At 42.4% G+C, this 14,372-nt stretch overlaps 1 protein-coding gene across 1 annotated transcript in view; it reads right to left on the bottom strand.

Moving 5' to 3' along the window:
- The window catches only part of CDH20 (cadherin 20), a 37,034-nt gene extending 23,432 nt beyond the window's left edge, over positions 1-13,602 (bottom strand). Inside the window, exons 1-4 of the mRNA XM_062499484.1 lie at positions 13,360-13,602; positions 6,587-6,881; positions 4,720-4,839; positions 1,206-1,373 (exon numbers count right to left, since the gene is read on the bottom strand). Of these exons, the coding sequence (XP_062355468.1) occupies positions 1,206-1,373; positions 4,720-4,839; positions 6,587-6,881; positions 13,360-13,602 (826 nt within the window). The remainder of the gene's footprint in view (positions 1-1,205; positions 1,374-4,719; positions 4,840-6,586; positions 6,882-13,359) is intronic.
- Between the last annotated feature and the right edge of the window lie 770 nt (positions 13,603-14,372).

A 14,372-nucleotide genomic window follows, 5' to 3' on the forward strand; every position in this document is an offset into this window, starting at 1 on the left:
CTTTGAAAATATAAATGTTGTAGCTAAAATATGTCTCTGGCATCATGCTTTATTTTCAAACCTTCCTTGATGCACCCCTCTGTTGACTGCACCAACTTTACAAGGCAGAATAACATCAAGGATGAGGTTTGATGAATTGTAATTTTTCTTAATCAAGAGTTTGATATCAGTTACAATTCAAGCCACTTTCAAAACACGATTGGCAATGGTGTGCTCAAGAAGTTGGTCCAACAGAAGAATAAAAGTGGAAGCTGAGATTTCTTGCTGATCTTAGTGGAACACTTTGATTTAGCAGTGCAACATGCAAAAACAGATGGAGAAGAATACCAACAAAAAGAACTGTGGGAGTTTGCATTACTCAGCTAAATGAGAAACAAAATGGCCTGAGATTGATTTACACCACTAAAAGAATCAGTTTTCTTTAAAAATCCCAAATTACAACCCTTGAAAGATTTAGTCCAATCAAAAATGAAAAGCTTCTTTCAAATTTTTAATGGCAATATAGAATTATGCAAATAAATGTGATTTAAAAAACATCTTATAAACAAAGAGCAAAATATTGCAAATACTGTTTTGAAGTTCACTTTTGCAAATATAGAACAGTGTTTCTGATAAGAGTGGAGTTGCCTATTTTTGCATCCATTAAGTATGGCTGTTAGATATGTTAGGGTTTAACTGTATATTGCCAAGGTTTAGATGAACCTTTCCTGGAGAACAGCCTGTATGACAACCCACTCCATACTGGCAGCACAGCTCCCAGACGCTCCCCTGCTGTGGCCTGGCTGAAGGGTTGAATGAATTATCTTTCAACTTCCAGCACCACCACATGTCCCTGATTTGAGAGACATCCTCTGGAGATAGGATGAAAAGACAATCAGAGCAGCAATTAATAGCCAAAGGCAATGGCCACAAGCAGTCTAAACACAACAGTTCTCCTTCCTGCCTTTTTATGTAAATTAATTTCCCATCCTTTAAAAAAAGTGTTGTTTTTGATAATTTTGGAGGTCAGAAACTTTTTCTGAAAGGCAAGGTGTTGAACAATTCCTTTTGACATTTTTCTGAAGGAGAATTCTGTAGCGAATCTGAAATTCTGCCCATCTCTAGCGGTCACTATCCTGAGTTTGAAAATAGCTGTCATGAGAGCAAACAGCAGACACAAAACTTAGCCACCCCTTTTTGCCTGTTGTGGCACCACGGGTACTCACTCTGTGGAAATCTGGGTGGATTGTCATTGACATCAGAAAGAGTGATGTTGACTGTGGTTGTTCCAGCTAATCCTCCCAGCTGTCCACCCATATCCTTGGCCTGGATAATTACTTCGTAATATTCTTTTGCTTCTCGGTCCATGTTCATTAGAGCTGTTCTAATTAAGCCTGAGACAGAGGGTGGAAAGGAATTTGGGGAACAAAAGAAAATGGCAGTTAGAGAATACACAAAGAGGGCGGAGGGCTCTTGCTACTGTGTCCTATTCCCTGTATCAAGAATGAGACCAGGCTCTGCACTGGGTCCCACCTTTCCTGGCAGAGTGAAACTCACCCAAGTGGAATCTAGGTTAACAGAAGGTGTGAATTTTAAAGAAGCCAGTTAAAATGCATCAGCTCTGGGACAGGCTGCCTGTTCAAAATTAAAATGTTGCCTTCCAAGGAAAAGCTTTTTGGGAGCAGCGTGCTACGTTGAATTAAGGCCCTGCTCAGGATGACTATCTCTGCACAAAAGTTGGAAGTGATGGGCTTTGCTAAAAGATCTGTCAAGACAAGTTTTCCAGGGCGTTCCTGAGCACGCAGTCCTGGAGACCACCTGGCTTTGCTCGTGTCTTTCGGGACCCGGGCTGGGGCTGCGAGTGCGGAACGTGAGGACACGCTCCGGAGGGGCCACCCCGCTCCCCCAGACCGCAGGGCGTCCCTTCCCTTCGGGGTAACACTACTGCGAGAGGACATGAGGTGGCAGCAACACTTCTCTTATGGAAGCTGCGAGCGCCGGCCCGGGCAGCGCCGCCGGGGCTGCGGGACTGCCAGGAGCTCCCGCTGGGCCCGCGCTGCTCCCGGCTGTCCTTCCTCCGGCCTCCCAGCCCTATCCAGCTCCATCCAGCCCTATCCAGACCCAACCAGCCCTATCCAGCTCCATCCAGCCCTATCCAGCCCTATCCAGCCCCAACCAGCCCTATCCAGCTCCATCCAGCCCTATCCAGTCCCAACCAGCCCTATCCAGCCCCTCCCAGCCCCAACCAGCCCCTCACGCCTCCGGCCCCTCCAGGGTACTCCATTGGGGATGCGCTGCCATGGGACAATCCCTTGCTAGTGATACGTTTTGGGATTCCCTTCGGGGTGGGGGCAAGCGTATCAGCCCCAGGTACCATCCCAGCCACACGGTTCGACACACAGCACTTGCACATCAGGACACTATTAACCTGATTGATCTGCATTTAGTCTTTATTTTTAGCAGAAAGACAATGTATGGGTTTAATAAAAAAGCAGTAAAAAGATATTGCGTTGGTAATTATCACTGCGTGTGAAAGGAAGAAATAGTGACCGGAACGGAGCAACTCGCAGTGTGCTACTTTAATCTTCCTGTGTGGAGTCCCATCCTGCAAAGCTGAGTGCCTCTTGTGAAGTGCTATAGTTCCTCAGCTCCCATGGATATACACAGAAGATATGAAAATACTTAGCATTTTGGGAAGTATTTTCTCCCTATATTAACACTTTGTAGGGCATTTCCACTCCTACCTTGACCTAAAAAAGATGTTAGTGCCTAAACCCCAGGCTCTGCAATACCTGTCTTTGGGGCCTCTGGTTCCTAGGGGAGGGCTAGTCCAGGACACCAAGACTCAGAGCCAGATCAGATACCCAGAGGTGCAGCAATGCAGAGCAGGGAGCATCTGATGCTGCTGCACACACTCAGTCAGCAAAGAAATGCTAAGGATGGTGGTGAACATAAAACCCATCCTTAGGGATATAGGGAAAGCTATGGGAAAGGTTAAGATGCTCAGGTCTTCCAAAGAAATGTACTGGAACAATTTCTTTCACTAAACTGAGTGAGGTTTGTACTCTCAAGAAAACAGTAAAGAGCAGAGGTGATGTCCTTTCTTTTCTATAACAGCCAGATGGTTCCTTAGGAAGTGGGAGAGATCTGTCTTCTAGGGGAATATGATCATGGTCAGGCTGTAAAAGTATTCTGGAAAAAGGGAGGAGGAGGAGGCTCTCAACTTTCCTTTAAAGTTATGCTTTCACACAGACACTTTTTCAGCCCCTGTGAGGACAGTGACAATAGGAATAGGAGCACACCTCTGGAACCAAGAGGCTGTGTTGGGAGGTAAATGGTAAGGACTCCAAATGCTACTAGAGGAGGACTGTATTGAAGTGAGTTGTCCACCACTGGGTCTTTCAATCACTATCTATCAATACAAAGGACTGCTGATCACTTATGCTCTAGCTCTGTTTTAGAAGAACATCAGAGCTGCAACTGCATTTTGTGAGCTATCAAATCCCACAGGTGAGTTTGCACAGGGGAAGCTGATTACAGTCCTGTGCTTGAGGTAAGGAAATGGCTTCTGGCTCAAAACAGTGCTTACCCTAAATGGCAGTCCAGCTGCTGGCTGAGGCAGTTAAAGGCTGAGGCATCTCTGAGCCTGTCCAGAGATGCAGGTCTAAGTGATTGGGAAATTAATCAGAGGAGAAAAAGACTTTTTTAAAAAGTTAAATACTAATAAACTACATAATTTTGGACTTAAGGGCCTATCTTCTGTATAAGCTGCATTCTAGTGGTTAAATCTGTACTGGATCTGACCCTGAATATTGATCCTTCGCTTTCTTAGAAAAAATTTGGTGCTCAGCAAATCTACAATTATGCCCTTATTTGTCTGTAGTTGATAATCTGATTACAAAAGGAGCATTAGTAGTTTATTTATATTGTAACTATAAACAAAACTGAGAAAATAAGATGAAACATACAAGTTTGTTTTTAGCTAGAGCACCTACCATGTAAACTACTAACTTTGGAATAAGTTTATTCAGTGTTTTTCCTATGTTGTCCCCTAGGGCTCTGCAGTGACTATTGTCTCATGAGTTTCTGACCTTAGCACTACAGATGTCCTTTAGAAACTGTCAAAATGTGTAATGTTCCACTTTTGAATGTAAACCTTGGATGTATAGAGAAGAGAGAAAGAGAGAAAGAGAGAAAGAGAAAGAGAAAGAGAAAGAGAAAGAGAAAGAGAAAGAGAAAGAGAAAGAGAAAGAGAAAGAGAGAAAGAGAGAAAGCAAATGAACAGAGAGGGTGTCCTATAGATAAATGGAAGGTTATTAACAAGAGCATCCTTAGGTAAAACTACTCCAAATAACTGCATCCTTTAGCTTGTACTTTCCAGTCCTGACTGGTTCATAGATTTTTTTTTCCCCCCTAAGCCTTGTTATCAACTAGATCTCTTGAAGACATTTTTCAATGATAGAAGCCAGCAAGAGTATTTACAGCACCAAACCCATCCAGATCCTGAGTAGCAGAATATGGTCATTCAGAGGAATATATCACTGGAAAAGCATCAACTTCTTCTGGAGCTCACTGGAGCCACAGCATTACTTTACCCATTGCACAGTGCTGCTCTGTCTTGGTTCCAAGCCACAAAAACACATTTCTCTGACCACAGCTATGATGCACTGCCCTTTTTTTCTGCTTGCAACTTTTTCTTTTGGTTTTCACACTGACTCATTCCCTGATGAAATAACATACCTGTCCGAGAGTCCACAGAGAAATATGGCTGTCCTTGGAGAATACTGTATACGACTCTTGCACTGTTCCCATAGGTTGGGTCATCAGCATCTGTCGCTGTCACCTGGATAACAGAGGTGCCTGACAAAAAAACCATCAAGGTAAGACCTTGTGGGATAAAGTGCTGGCAGGAAAAGTACACAGTTGTATTGAAGTACACAGTAAATTGAAATGCCTAACAAGAGCTTTCCCACACTGAGCTTTTTCACTTGATGCTCGTAGTGCTTGTACTTATTATTCATACTTGTACCTCATTAGCACTAAAGGAATTAATAGGTATTAATTAATCATGCTTCTATAGGAAGATAGAAAAGAGCAAGTACTCTATGGACTACAGTTACAGAATTGCTGAACTAACAGTACTTTGTTATGGTTGACAGAGAGATGGTAATTATATGCTGTTTGCTTCTTTTCCCCTTGTCTTGATTTTAAATGTTATTAGGAGGCAGCTCAAAGATGTTTCATAGCTCTCCTGATATAAATCATGAACTGTTGTAGCAGCCCATAGATGCTGTAAGTTGACTGAGGGATGGAAATTATACCCAAACAGTGAGCATGAAAGGATGTATTTCTGCAATAATCTCTCTGTTGGACTGCAGTTTACATTGCATGACCTAGAGATTATACACTGCTGAAGTACCTTTGCAACCCACACTGAGGCATATATATTTCTTTTTTCAATTGGTTTCCAAGGTCTGCTTTCTCTGAAGCTAGTAATGGCTTGCAGGTGATGTAATTTATCAAGAACAAGGAGAGGGTGAGGCACAACTGAAATATGTGTGGATTTTGACTCCTAAAAATGTCAGACAATGCCTTTATGAATGTACCTAGCCTTCTACATAATGTTTTGTGTTACAAACAAATCTGGTGTTACTAGATAAGCACTTGAAGATAAATCTGAATTCTAGCTAGCCATTGCCATTAAGTAACACTATTTCTGACTGGAACTTCTGTATTAGATGCCTCTCTCTAGCTTTATGTCAACATAACATTGAAGAATGAGAAGTTGAAGCATATCTGTAACTTCAGGATGTGAAATTTATATGGTATTATTATCTCTGCAGTGTTGTCACAGAGCCAAAAGGCAATAAGCAAACAAAGACAACTCAAAAAGAAAGAAAAGAAGTCCAGAAAAACATTTAATGTGATTCTTTGATTTCTTATATGGAAATGATTTCTTCTGACTTGTGTCAGGATAGGAAGATAGGGAGGCTGCTGTTTGTCTTCTGCATTACAGTAACAGAAGTGTCTTCTACATGATCTCCTTCTGTAAAAGTGGACAGCAAATAGTACCAGAATCTCAGGGTTCACTGAACTTTGTTTAGTGCAGGCTTACATGAGTTAGAAGGAGCTAATGATTGTTTTCATGTCTCCATGTTTTCAAGGGCTCCTGGACAGTAGCTGAGCTCTCAGTATGATCTTGATTAGGTTGCTAAGAATGTGTTATTTTTGGGATGGTAATGGCTGTCTAATGGACATTATTATTCTACTACCTGATGTCAGAGGAGAAAGGGGTCTACATTGCTACAAATTGTCTAAACACAGCATGTTTGATTCACTCCTTTTTTTCAGCTCTCAGGCTTCCCATGGCATGTTTGTTTTCAGAGGAGCTGATGCTGATGTAAAGTCTGTTGTCTCTTTTCTACGGCAAGCAGGCACCCCAGGATAAGATCCTATGTCCTGTAGCTCTTGCTCCAGGGGCAGAAGCTGAGATCAAGGAGTCAGGGAGTTTGTGTTTTGGTAACCATCTCAAATTTGCTGATAAGGGAAAGTGACTCCACAAAATCTGTCTTACCCACAGGTGACATTTCCACAAAATCTGTCTTACCCACAGGTGACATTTCCGGAACAGAGGCTATGTAAGGTCCATCCAGGAACTTGGGTTCATTGTCATTGATGTCTTGGATTTTGATGATAAACTCTGACTCTGGTTCCATCGGCCGGCCTGTTCGCCTGTCCAGAGCCTGTGCTCTGAGGGTGTACTGTGACCTTTCTTCCCGGTCCAGCCTCTGAATGGCATGGATGTCCCCTGTCGTATCATCAATCGTGAACACAATGCCAGCTCCCTCTCCTGAGAGGATGTATTTGATCGAACCATCTCCCCTGTCCATGTCAGAGTGGAGCTGTGGAAAGGAACAGGATTCAATTAGACCATGAGCTGGGTAAGCAGCTGCTGAGAAACACTAAGCACGTGGTCATCCTGAGCATTCTGGTCTCACTGTCGGGACTCACAAGCTGGTTTTAATGAACTCGCTTTGCTGAAAGAGGCAAATAGTGAAGTCTGTATTGCTTAGTTGCAATTAGAAACCCTCTCCTCTCTTCCTGTTTCTGCATCCACAGCTGTGCCAAAACAAAAGCCAGAGGCACCCAAACAGGAGCAGGCTCTGTGCCTTTTTGGAATATCACTCAACACAATAATTTTCTTTTGCCTTGTTGCAATGGCCACTAAGAAGATTTGGGATAAAGTGAGGTCAGCAAAGCTGAAGACTGTGATTGCTCACATGGGTTAAGAGGAGCCAAATAGTACAGGGGTAGCATAATGTTGGGGCAAATAAGGCAAATCTGTTTGGGATCAAGGGGAAAGCACAATGGGAGAGCTACCCAGTAAGTGTTATGTTTCAAAAATATTTTAATATTTTCCCATTAAATTTTAGTAATAAAATTAGTTTGGATCCTTACATCTCAGGAAAGAATACTGTCAAGTAATAGGCAAGGGAAGCAGCAAGAAACAGTTGCTTATGCCCATGGCAGGCTATAGAAATGAGAACCATCCCAGATTTTCTAGGAAATTAGCAAACGGATTTATTGCATGACTGCTAATTAGTTCTGAGCAACCACAGATATCTGTGAATGCAACAGAACAGAGCAAGAGTAAATGTAGTACTAATTATAATCTAAAACAGGGAAACAAATCATTCTGGCGACTACACTCTGTTAAACACCTGTTTCACATGAAATACTGGAATGATTATCAAAAGCAATCAGATTGCTTAATTTCACTCACACTGTGAAAATCCACAATGGTATTCTCATACTTTCATGCTTTTGAGGAACAGAGAATAAAGACCAATGCCCAGTGGCAGTAATCATTCAGTACCAAAAGATGGGAAGGCAATAGACTTGAGGTGCAATAATCAAAATGGTTCAGATGTGAATACTGTTTTCCAGTGTGATTATCACTATGGGAGATGAATAAAGAATAAATAATTATTTTTAAAAAGTAGTGAAAGTGGGCTGGATTCAATCAAGCACATTTTAAAATGCATATATGAGCAAATAATCTCAGAAATATGGTCAGAATTAGGTGTTTAATGGTGTGATGAACTTAAAGGACATATGGGAGTAATCTTGAAGGATGGGGCCAAACATAGGTTAATATTTGCACTGGAGAGAAAAACATTAGAATAATAAACTGAATATATGAACGCAAGATTTGAAGAAAGTATCTGAAAGGAAATGGATAATTTGTGTCAAAAAGCAGAAGTCAAACTTCATACAATTGATTACAGACTATCGTCTCAAGAAAGAAGGAAGAAATCTCATCTCTGAGATGTTTAAAAACATAAAGAACCTATGCAATAACTTATTATGTAGAAAAAAGTTTAATAGGAATGTGGACAAAATGAGTTATCTGACCTAAGCATTTCTAGTGCCAGTGAAGCAGCTCCTCAGCTGTTTTAGGGCAGGTGATCCTGTTGACTGGGGAGTGGAAAGACCTTTTCCCCACTGAGGGGTCTGGTCAGGAGCTGCTCATTCTCTGAAGGGTGTCTCCCTTGCTTGCCTCTCGGGTAGGTCACGCGACCTCTGCAAAGCTTGGACCCTCTCCTGATTTTAGGGCATGAGTGCTTTCAACTGAGGTGGTATCCTGTGGTTTTCCATGGCATATCCCAGCCTACAGACAGGTCTGGATGGAGGTGGCCCATGGACTCCAGGAAGCTGCTGGGACAGCAGCTAAGGGCAGCAGCACTGCAATGTGGCTACAAGAGCTTGTGCAGGTTGTGACAGTGGCTGTGTCAGGCCACTGGTATTTCACTTCCTCCTCCACTGCTTCCATCCCTGTAGTAGCTACTGCATCTGGAAACATCGATATTTTGGAGAAAAGCTGGCAGCTCTCAGGTAATGCATTAACTGAATGGCAAAAGAAGAAGCCCAGAAAAAGTTGGCACTGGTAAACAGTTAAATTAAGATGGCTGCCATGTGTATTAATTCACATGCAGGCACCAGGACTGCAAACTGGCATATCTTCAGGAAACACCATCTTGTGATTAATTTAAAAAAAGACAGTGGTTGTCATTACTTACCCTAAACACCCATAACTCAGAGATTATCACTGTAGGAGCTAGTAAACAGGATACTTCCAGAAGGAGGACACTATTATGGGTTTTCAAATTGATTCAGAACCACTAAGCTACTTCTTGGGCATTTGTTTTAGTGCATTAGTGCACCAGTGAAAGAATGCACCTGCTGAGACAGATACAGATGTTAGACCTGATTGGGGAATTAGGGCTGGGCCTGATGGAAGAAAATGTGTTTTGGAACACCAGCAAGTCCTCATTAAATGCAGAAAAGAAAAAAAAAAGAGAGAAAGAGGAAGTCAAAGTCAAATTCTAAGTCAAAAGGCAAAAATGAAACAGAAAAGAAAGAGAAAAACAAAAAAGAAATGAAAAACAAGGAAAAAAGAAAATGGAAAAAGAAAAAGGGAAAAGGAACAGGAGCAGGGAAAGAATGAAGAAGAAGGAGAAAAAGAAGAAGGAAAAGAGAAAGAAAAAAACTAACCGTTTTTTTAAATAGCAGTAGGTGTTCAGGAATTTTCAGAATACTTAGAAACAAATACTGAATCAAACTCATGGGTTAAATTACACCTTCTGTCCCAATCCCTATTTAGAATAAATGCAGTTGTGAAGGGAGCAAACAAGGAATGAGCATGGGATGCTATTAAGAATTTGGGTGTGCACAAGAGTACAAGAGGATCTCTGTCTAGCTGTGATTTGTTAGAAACATTGAATCTCAAGCAAGACTAGGCAGTAAGAAATGTTAGCAGCATTTTTACAGCTTCTTGTATAACCTACTCTTTCTAGACAAAGCAGAAAAGAGTATAAAAGACATACCACTGCCAGACTGCAATAAATCTGAAAGAATTTGGTGTCTAAAGGGACTGAGGCTCTCACCGAACCTAATATCAGGATGCTGTAGTTTGGAGTGTAAAAGTCACTGTGTTGGAAAAGTGATCTAGTTTTAAGTTGGCTCTGTTTTATGGGTGGTGCAATAAATTGTGCTGCCATGTGGTTGATACAGAGTAGGAGGAATTAATTTGTACTTTCTCCTCCATATTAAGGAATGGGTTATTGGAGAGATAAAGCTGATATCTCCTGAGAAATTTTTAACTGTGTCCCTCCACATTGCTTCTTTTGATGAGAATAGTACAAAAAAAATAAGGATGTTACATCTGCATTGGAATGACACATTTCCTGACAAAGGGCATGTGGAAGAGAGTAGTGCTGCAGTGAGCAGCTCAGGGGAGAACCCACACAGCTCTGCTAACCAGTCTGTGACTCCATCCTTGATGTGCTTCTCCCTTCTCTGCTTCCAGAATGGAGAAGCACCTGCAGGGGATTTTTGTAAGGATGCATGAGTGAGTGTGGTTGATGTACATTGATAGTCTGTGAAGAGGTTGCATATTATTCATTTATTCAGCTGCTGTGATTCAAAAGCTTCTTTGAAACAGGGTAAGGGAGTCTCCAGTACGGCAAAATGGTGAAGTGTGTCTCCAGTTCAATTACTGACAGAGTGTAGGCTGCTCACTGAATGTGGAAAATACCTGCTATAGCAAATGAAGGGGCTTTGGTTTCCCTGGTTCATCCTATTAGCCAATAATGGCCACCTCTAGGAAAACTAAAGCCTTGTATTTATCTGTGACAAGACCAGGAACCCTCTGAAGCTGAAGTACTTTACATCACTATCATGAGCGCTGGAGAAAAGCAAAAATTGTACTGACTTCACATCAGTAAGTTTCTTTCATTTCCCTGTCTAGAACATATTTTGCACCTTGCCTTACCAGTTGTCTAGGAAACTTTACAGAATCATAAGAGCCTTGGAAATTATATTAGTGGAGCCTGATTCAGGACAGGGTGCTTTTTTGGTTGCTTCAGTCATACAGAACCAGCCAGAATCATCTGTACAGCTGGCTCTTTGCTGTGCGTTCTTTCTCTTTCTGACAGGGGCTTGAAGAGAGCAATGGATGAAAGCAAGGCCTGGCTGTGAGGATGTTTTGGGATGCTGTGGGTAGTATCAGTTAAAAGAGGCCCTGCCTGGTCTGGTGTGGGACCCAGGGCTGGTTTGAAGGGCTGGTGTGAGCAGCCAGCAGCATACTGAAAATCCTGTTGCACCTCCGCCCCACTCTGTGCAAGCCTCTACAGAGCTATTTTTGAGTCAGCCTGGGGTGACTTGGGCTGGAAAATTTCTGGCCTGCCAGAACAATTAATTCACCCCACGGTCTATTCCCTGCTGACCCCTTTCCTGAGGATCCCTACGACTCAGGCAGCACAAATGCGGGTGGGCGATGAGCTGTGGGAGATGCTGCCTCCTGGCAGTGCCTGTGCCTCGGGCTGGGTGAGGCGAGGGCAAGGAAGCCTTTCCCTCACGGACCCCCACAGCCCTCGTCCACCGCTCAGATCGGGGACGGGAGCCCATGGACCCCCAGAGACCCCTCTTGGCAGCAGAGCCAGGACTACACGGAGCACTGCTGCGTTCGGAGGGATTCCGAGGGACCCAGCCGTGTCAGCTCAGCAGTGCGTGGGACTAATTGGCCCTGTTAACCGTGGGAGCTAATTAGCTGCTGTGCACCCCGGTGTGAGCACGGCAGCACCCAGGCAGCCTTGGAGAAGCGCCATGAGAACAGCTTGGGCTCTAGAGTGGTGGGCACGGGCAATGAGGAGCCATGCTGGTGTCCTTCCCTTGGGCAAAGCTGAGCGGTGGCGAGCTCGGGAGTGCTGCTGACTGTGCTGAAGGTGTGTGCTCCTAATGACACCATCAGGGCTAAAAGATGAGCTGGTTCCTCCCCATACTTGTTTTATCTAAGATTCGGCTCGCAAGTGGAAGCCTGAAGTAATTTCAGATGTAACTGAGAACATGGAATAATAAGCCTGGCCCTTATTCCGAAGCTGGGAATCGCCTGAAAACAAATATTAATTTCTTTAATCAATAGAGATATCAAGAGCTGAAAAGCTAGGTGCACAGATGAATGAAGACTAATGAGGTCTCATCTGGAGGCAATCACTAGTACTGCCATTTCTGTGGGAGGAAGGAGAGCATATATTGCCATCAGTCGTGCAGGGATAAATCAGGAGGAGGTCTTCTGAAGCCCGTGAATTCATTTTGATTTATACTGGTGTGACTGAGAGCACAGTTTAGCTCTATGGGGCTGTAGAATGATAAATATGAGTCCAAACTGGGCCTCTGGATATGTATTTTTTTTTCCTGCAGATGGATAGCTTGGAAGGAAAAATGGAGCCTATATTGTATAAAAAACAAGTGATGAAATGTGAAGGAACTATTTTCTGACATCCTTTCTAAGATATTTCTCATATATACCTATGTGTAGTCTCCACTTGTCATAGCTGTATCTGATATTCTAGGCATGTTAAATCTTGATTGCATTGTTCAAACACTTAAGCACATTAACTCCCTCCATATTTTTGTCCAGATTTGTCACCTTGGTGTAAAATAGAAGCAAACTTGATGCTGACCATAAAACTTTGAATAACAGGGTCAATACAGGGTCAGTGATTCAGGGTCTTTAAAAACAAAAAAAAGGAGGATGGAAAAAAAGTGAGACAGATTGTGACAGTAGATGTCACTGGTCTGATTTCCATCAGCTTCTTCCTCAAGGAGACACAGAAAAGTAAATGCAAAATATTACCAAGGTGTAAGATGAGCTCAGGAATACATTTCACACATATCTGTACAGATGGGTAGGTTCTTGGGGTATAAGGGATCAAAAAAATAGGACCCTTCATAGTTGGAATTAATGAGGTGTCCATCTACCATTCTGGATCTGGAGCAGCTTCTCCGTAGTCCATGAAATTAACCTGCAGTCAAGATGTGGTCAGTCAGAAGACACTCTGACCCTGAACATTTGCAGGAAACAAAACCTGAAATGTCAGTTTTCAAGGGAAACTGGCTATTTAATTTGATTTTGAATTGCAGCTTCTAGCTTACTTGATCATGGACAGAGGCATAATCACAAACTCTTCCTTTATTTCCTAATCCTTATATGTCAATATAACCTTGCTTTGCCTTGACACTGTAGAAGTCCCTGGAAAGAACACTGCAGATTTTCTAACACTACCCCAAATTGCAGATGATGATTGATGCAGCTGATCTCTGTGAAATAGGCAAATATATTGACAGCCCCTGAAACAAATTCTTCCCAAACAAAGGTGACATGGGGCAAAAGCTCTTGTGAGCAGAAATGAAATTAATGCACATGAAGTCACTGCCAGAAAGAAGGTGAAAGCACTTGAGGAAACATCCCATTTACCACTGTCTGCAGATACACAGATGGATACACTCTTACAGACATCCTCCCACTGCGGGTCTTACCTTCCCAACGTAGAGAGGGTCAGTTCCTGTGTATTCCTCCAGAACAAAAAACTGGTTCCACACCCAGCTCCTCTTCATACGCTGATGCAGCTTGTCTGACAGGTTATCTTCTTGCCCTTCAGTAAGGGGCCTGGCACTTCCTGACAGCACAGGTGTAGTAAGGTCCATCAGTCCCCAAAAATACAAGGAGACACCAAGTCCAAACAAGTTCTTTGCATTGCTCATTCTACCTGAAGTCCACATCCGTATACTAGGACTGACTTAAAGGTCCAAACACAGTAACTTGGGTCCCTTCACAAGAAAGAAGATCCTCTGTGTACTCCTTTGAAATGTCCAGGAGAGATCCTGGTTCTCAGAAATGCAGTATCCTGTAAAGTTAAAGGAAATTCATAAGAGGATGCCTTTTTCCTCAAGGCAAATGAGTTTTCTCAATAGGCAAATATGCTGTAAAGTATTTAATCTTATATATAAAAATGTGAGATCAGGGTGCATACCTTTTGAAAGCAGAAATACTATTACCATATAAGCGGCAGACCTGGAGCCTTAGGTACTAGTAACATCAAGGTTAACTCAATGAGTTCTCTACTCTGCTAATTTAGCTGTAGGGTTGCTTTATGATGTTGATTGGCATGAGTTAAGTGCATACTCTTTAGAAATATTTATGACTAGAAGTCCTTAGAGAATATTTAAAAACAGTTCACTCTGCAAAATTATGATAGCTGGAGAACAATATTTGGCAACCATCTTTCTGTTTGGAAACTATGCCATTGTCATTACACACATGTCCATGAACACATGTCTACATAAATATAGCTATTATTGCTATATTGCAAACTTTGATATAATTTCTGGAAGCTCCAAGTTATTTCTGGTTTTAATTATTCTTTCAGCCTCTCTGTTGCTTGAATTCAGGTTTCACACTCTGTTGCCTCCTCTCTGAGGAGCTGATTGCTGCTACAAATACAACATTTCTAGAATTTGAATGGTCACTTAGTTATTTTATAACCCACAAA

This window comes from Cinclus cinclus, chromosome 1, assembly GCF_963662255.1.
Source record: "Cinclus cinclus chromosome 1, bCinCin1.1, whole genome shotgun sequence".
NCBI classification, from domain to species: domain Eukaryota; kingdom Metazoa; phylum Chordata; class Aves; order Passeriformes; family Cinclidae; genus Cinclus; species Cinclus cinclus.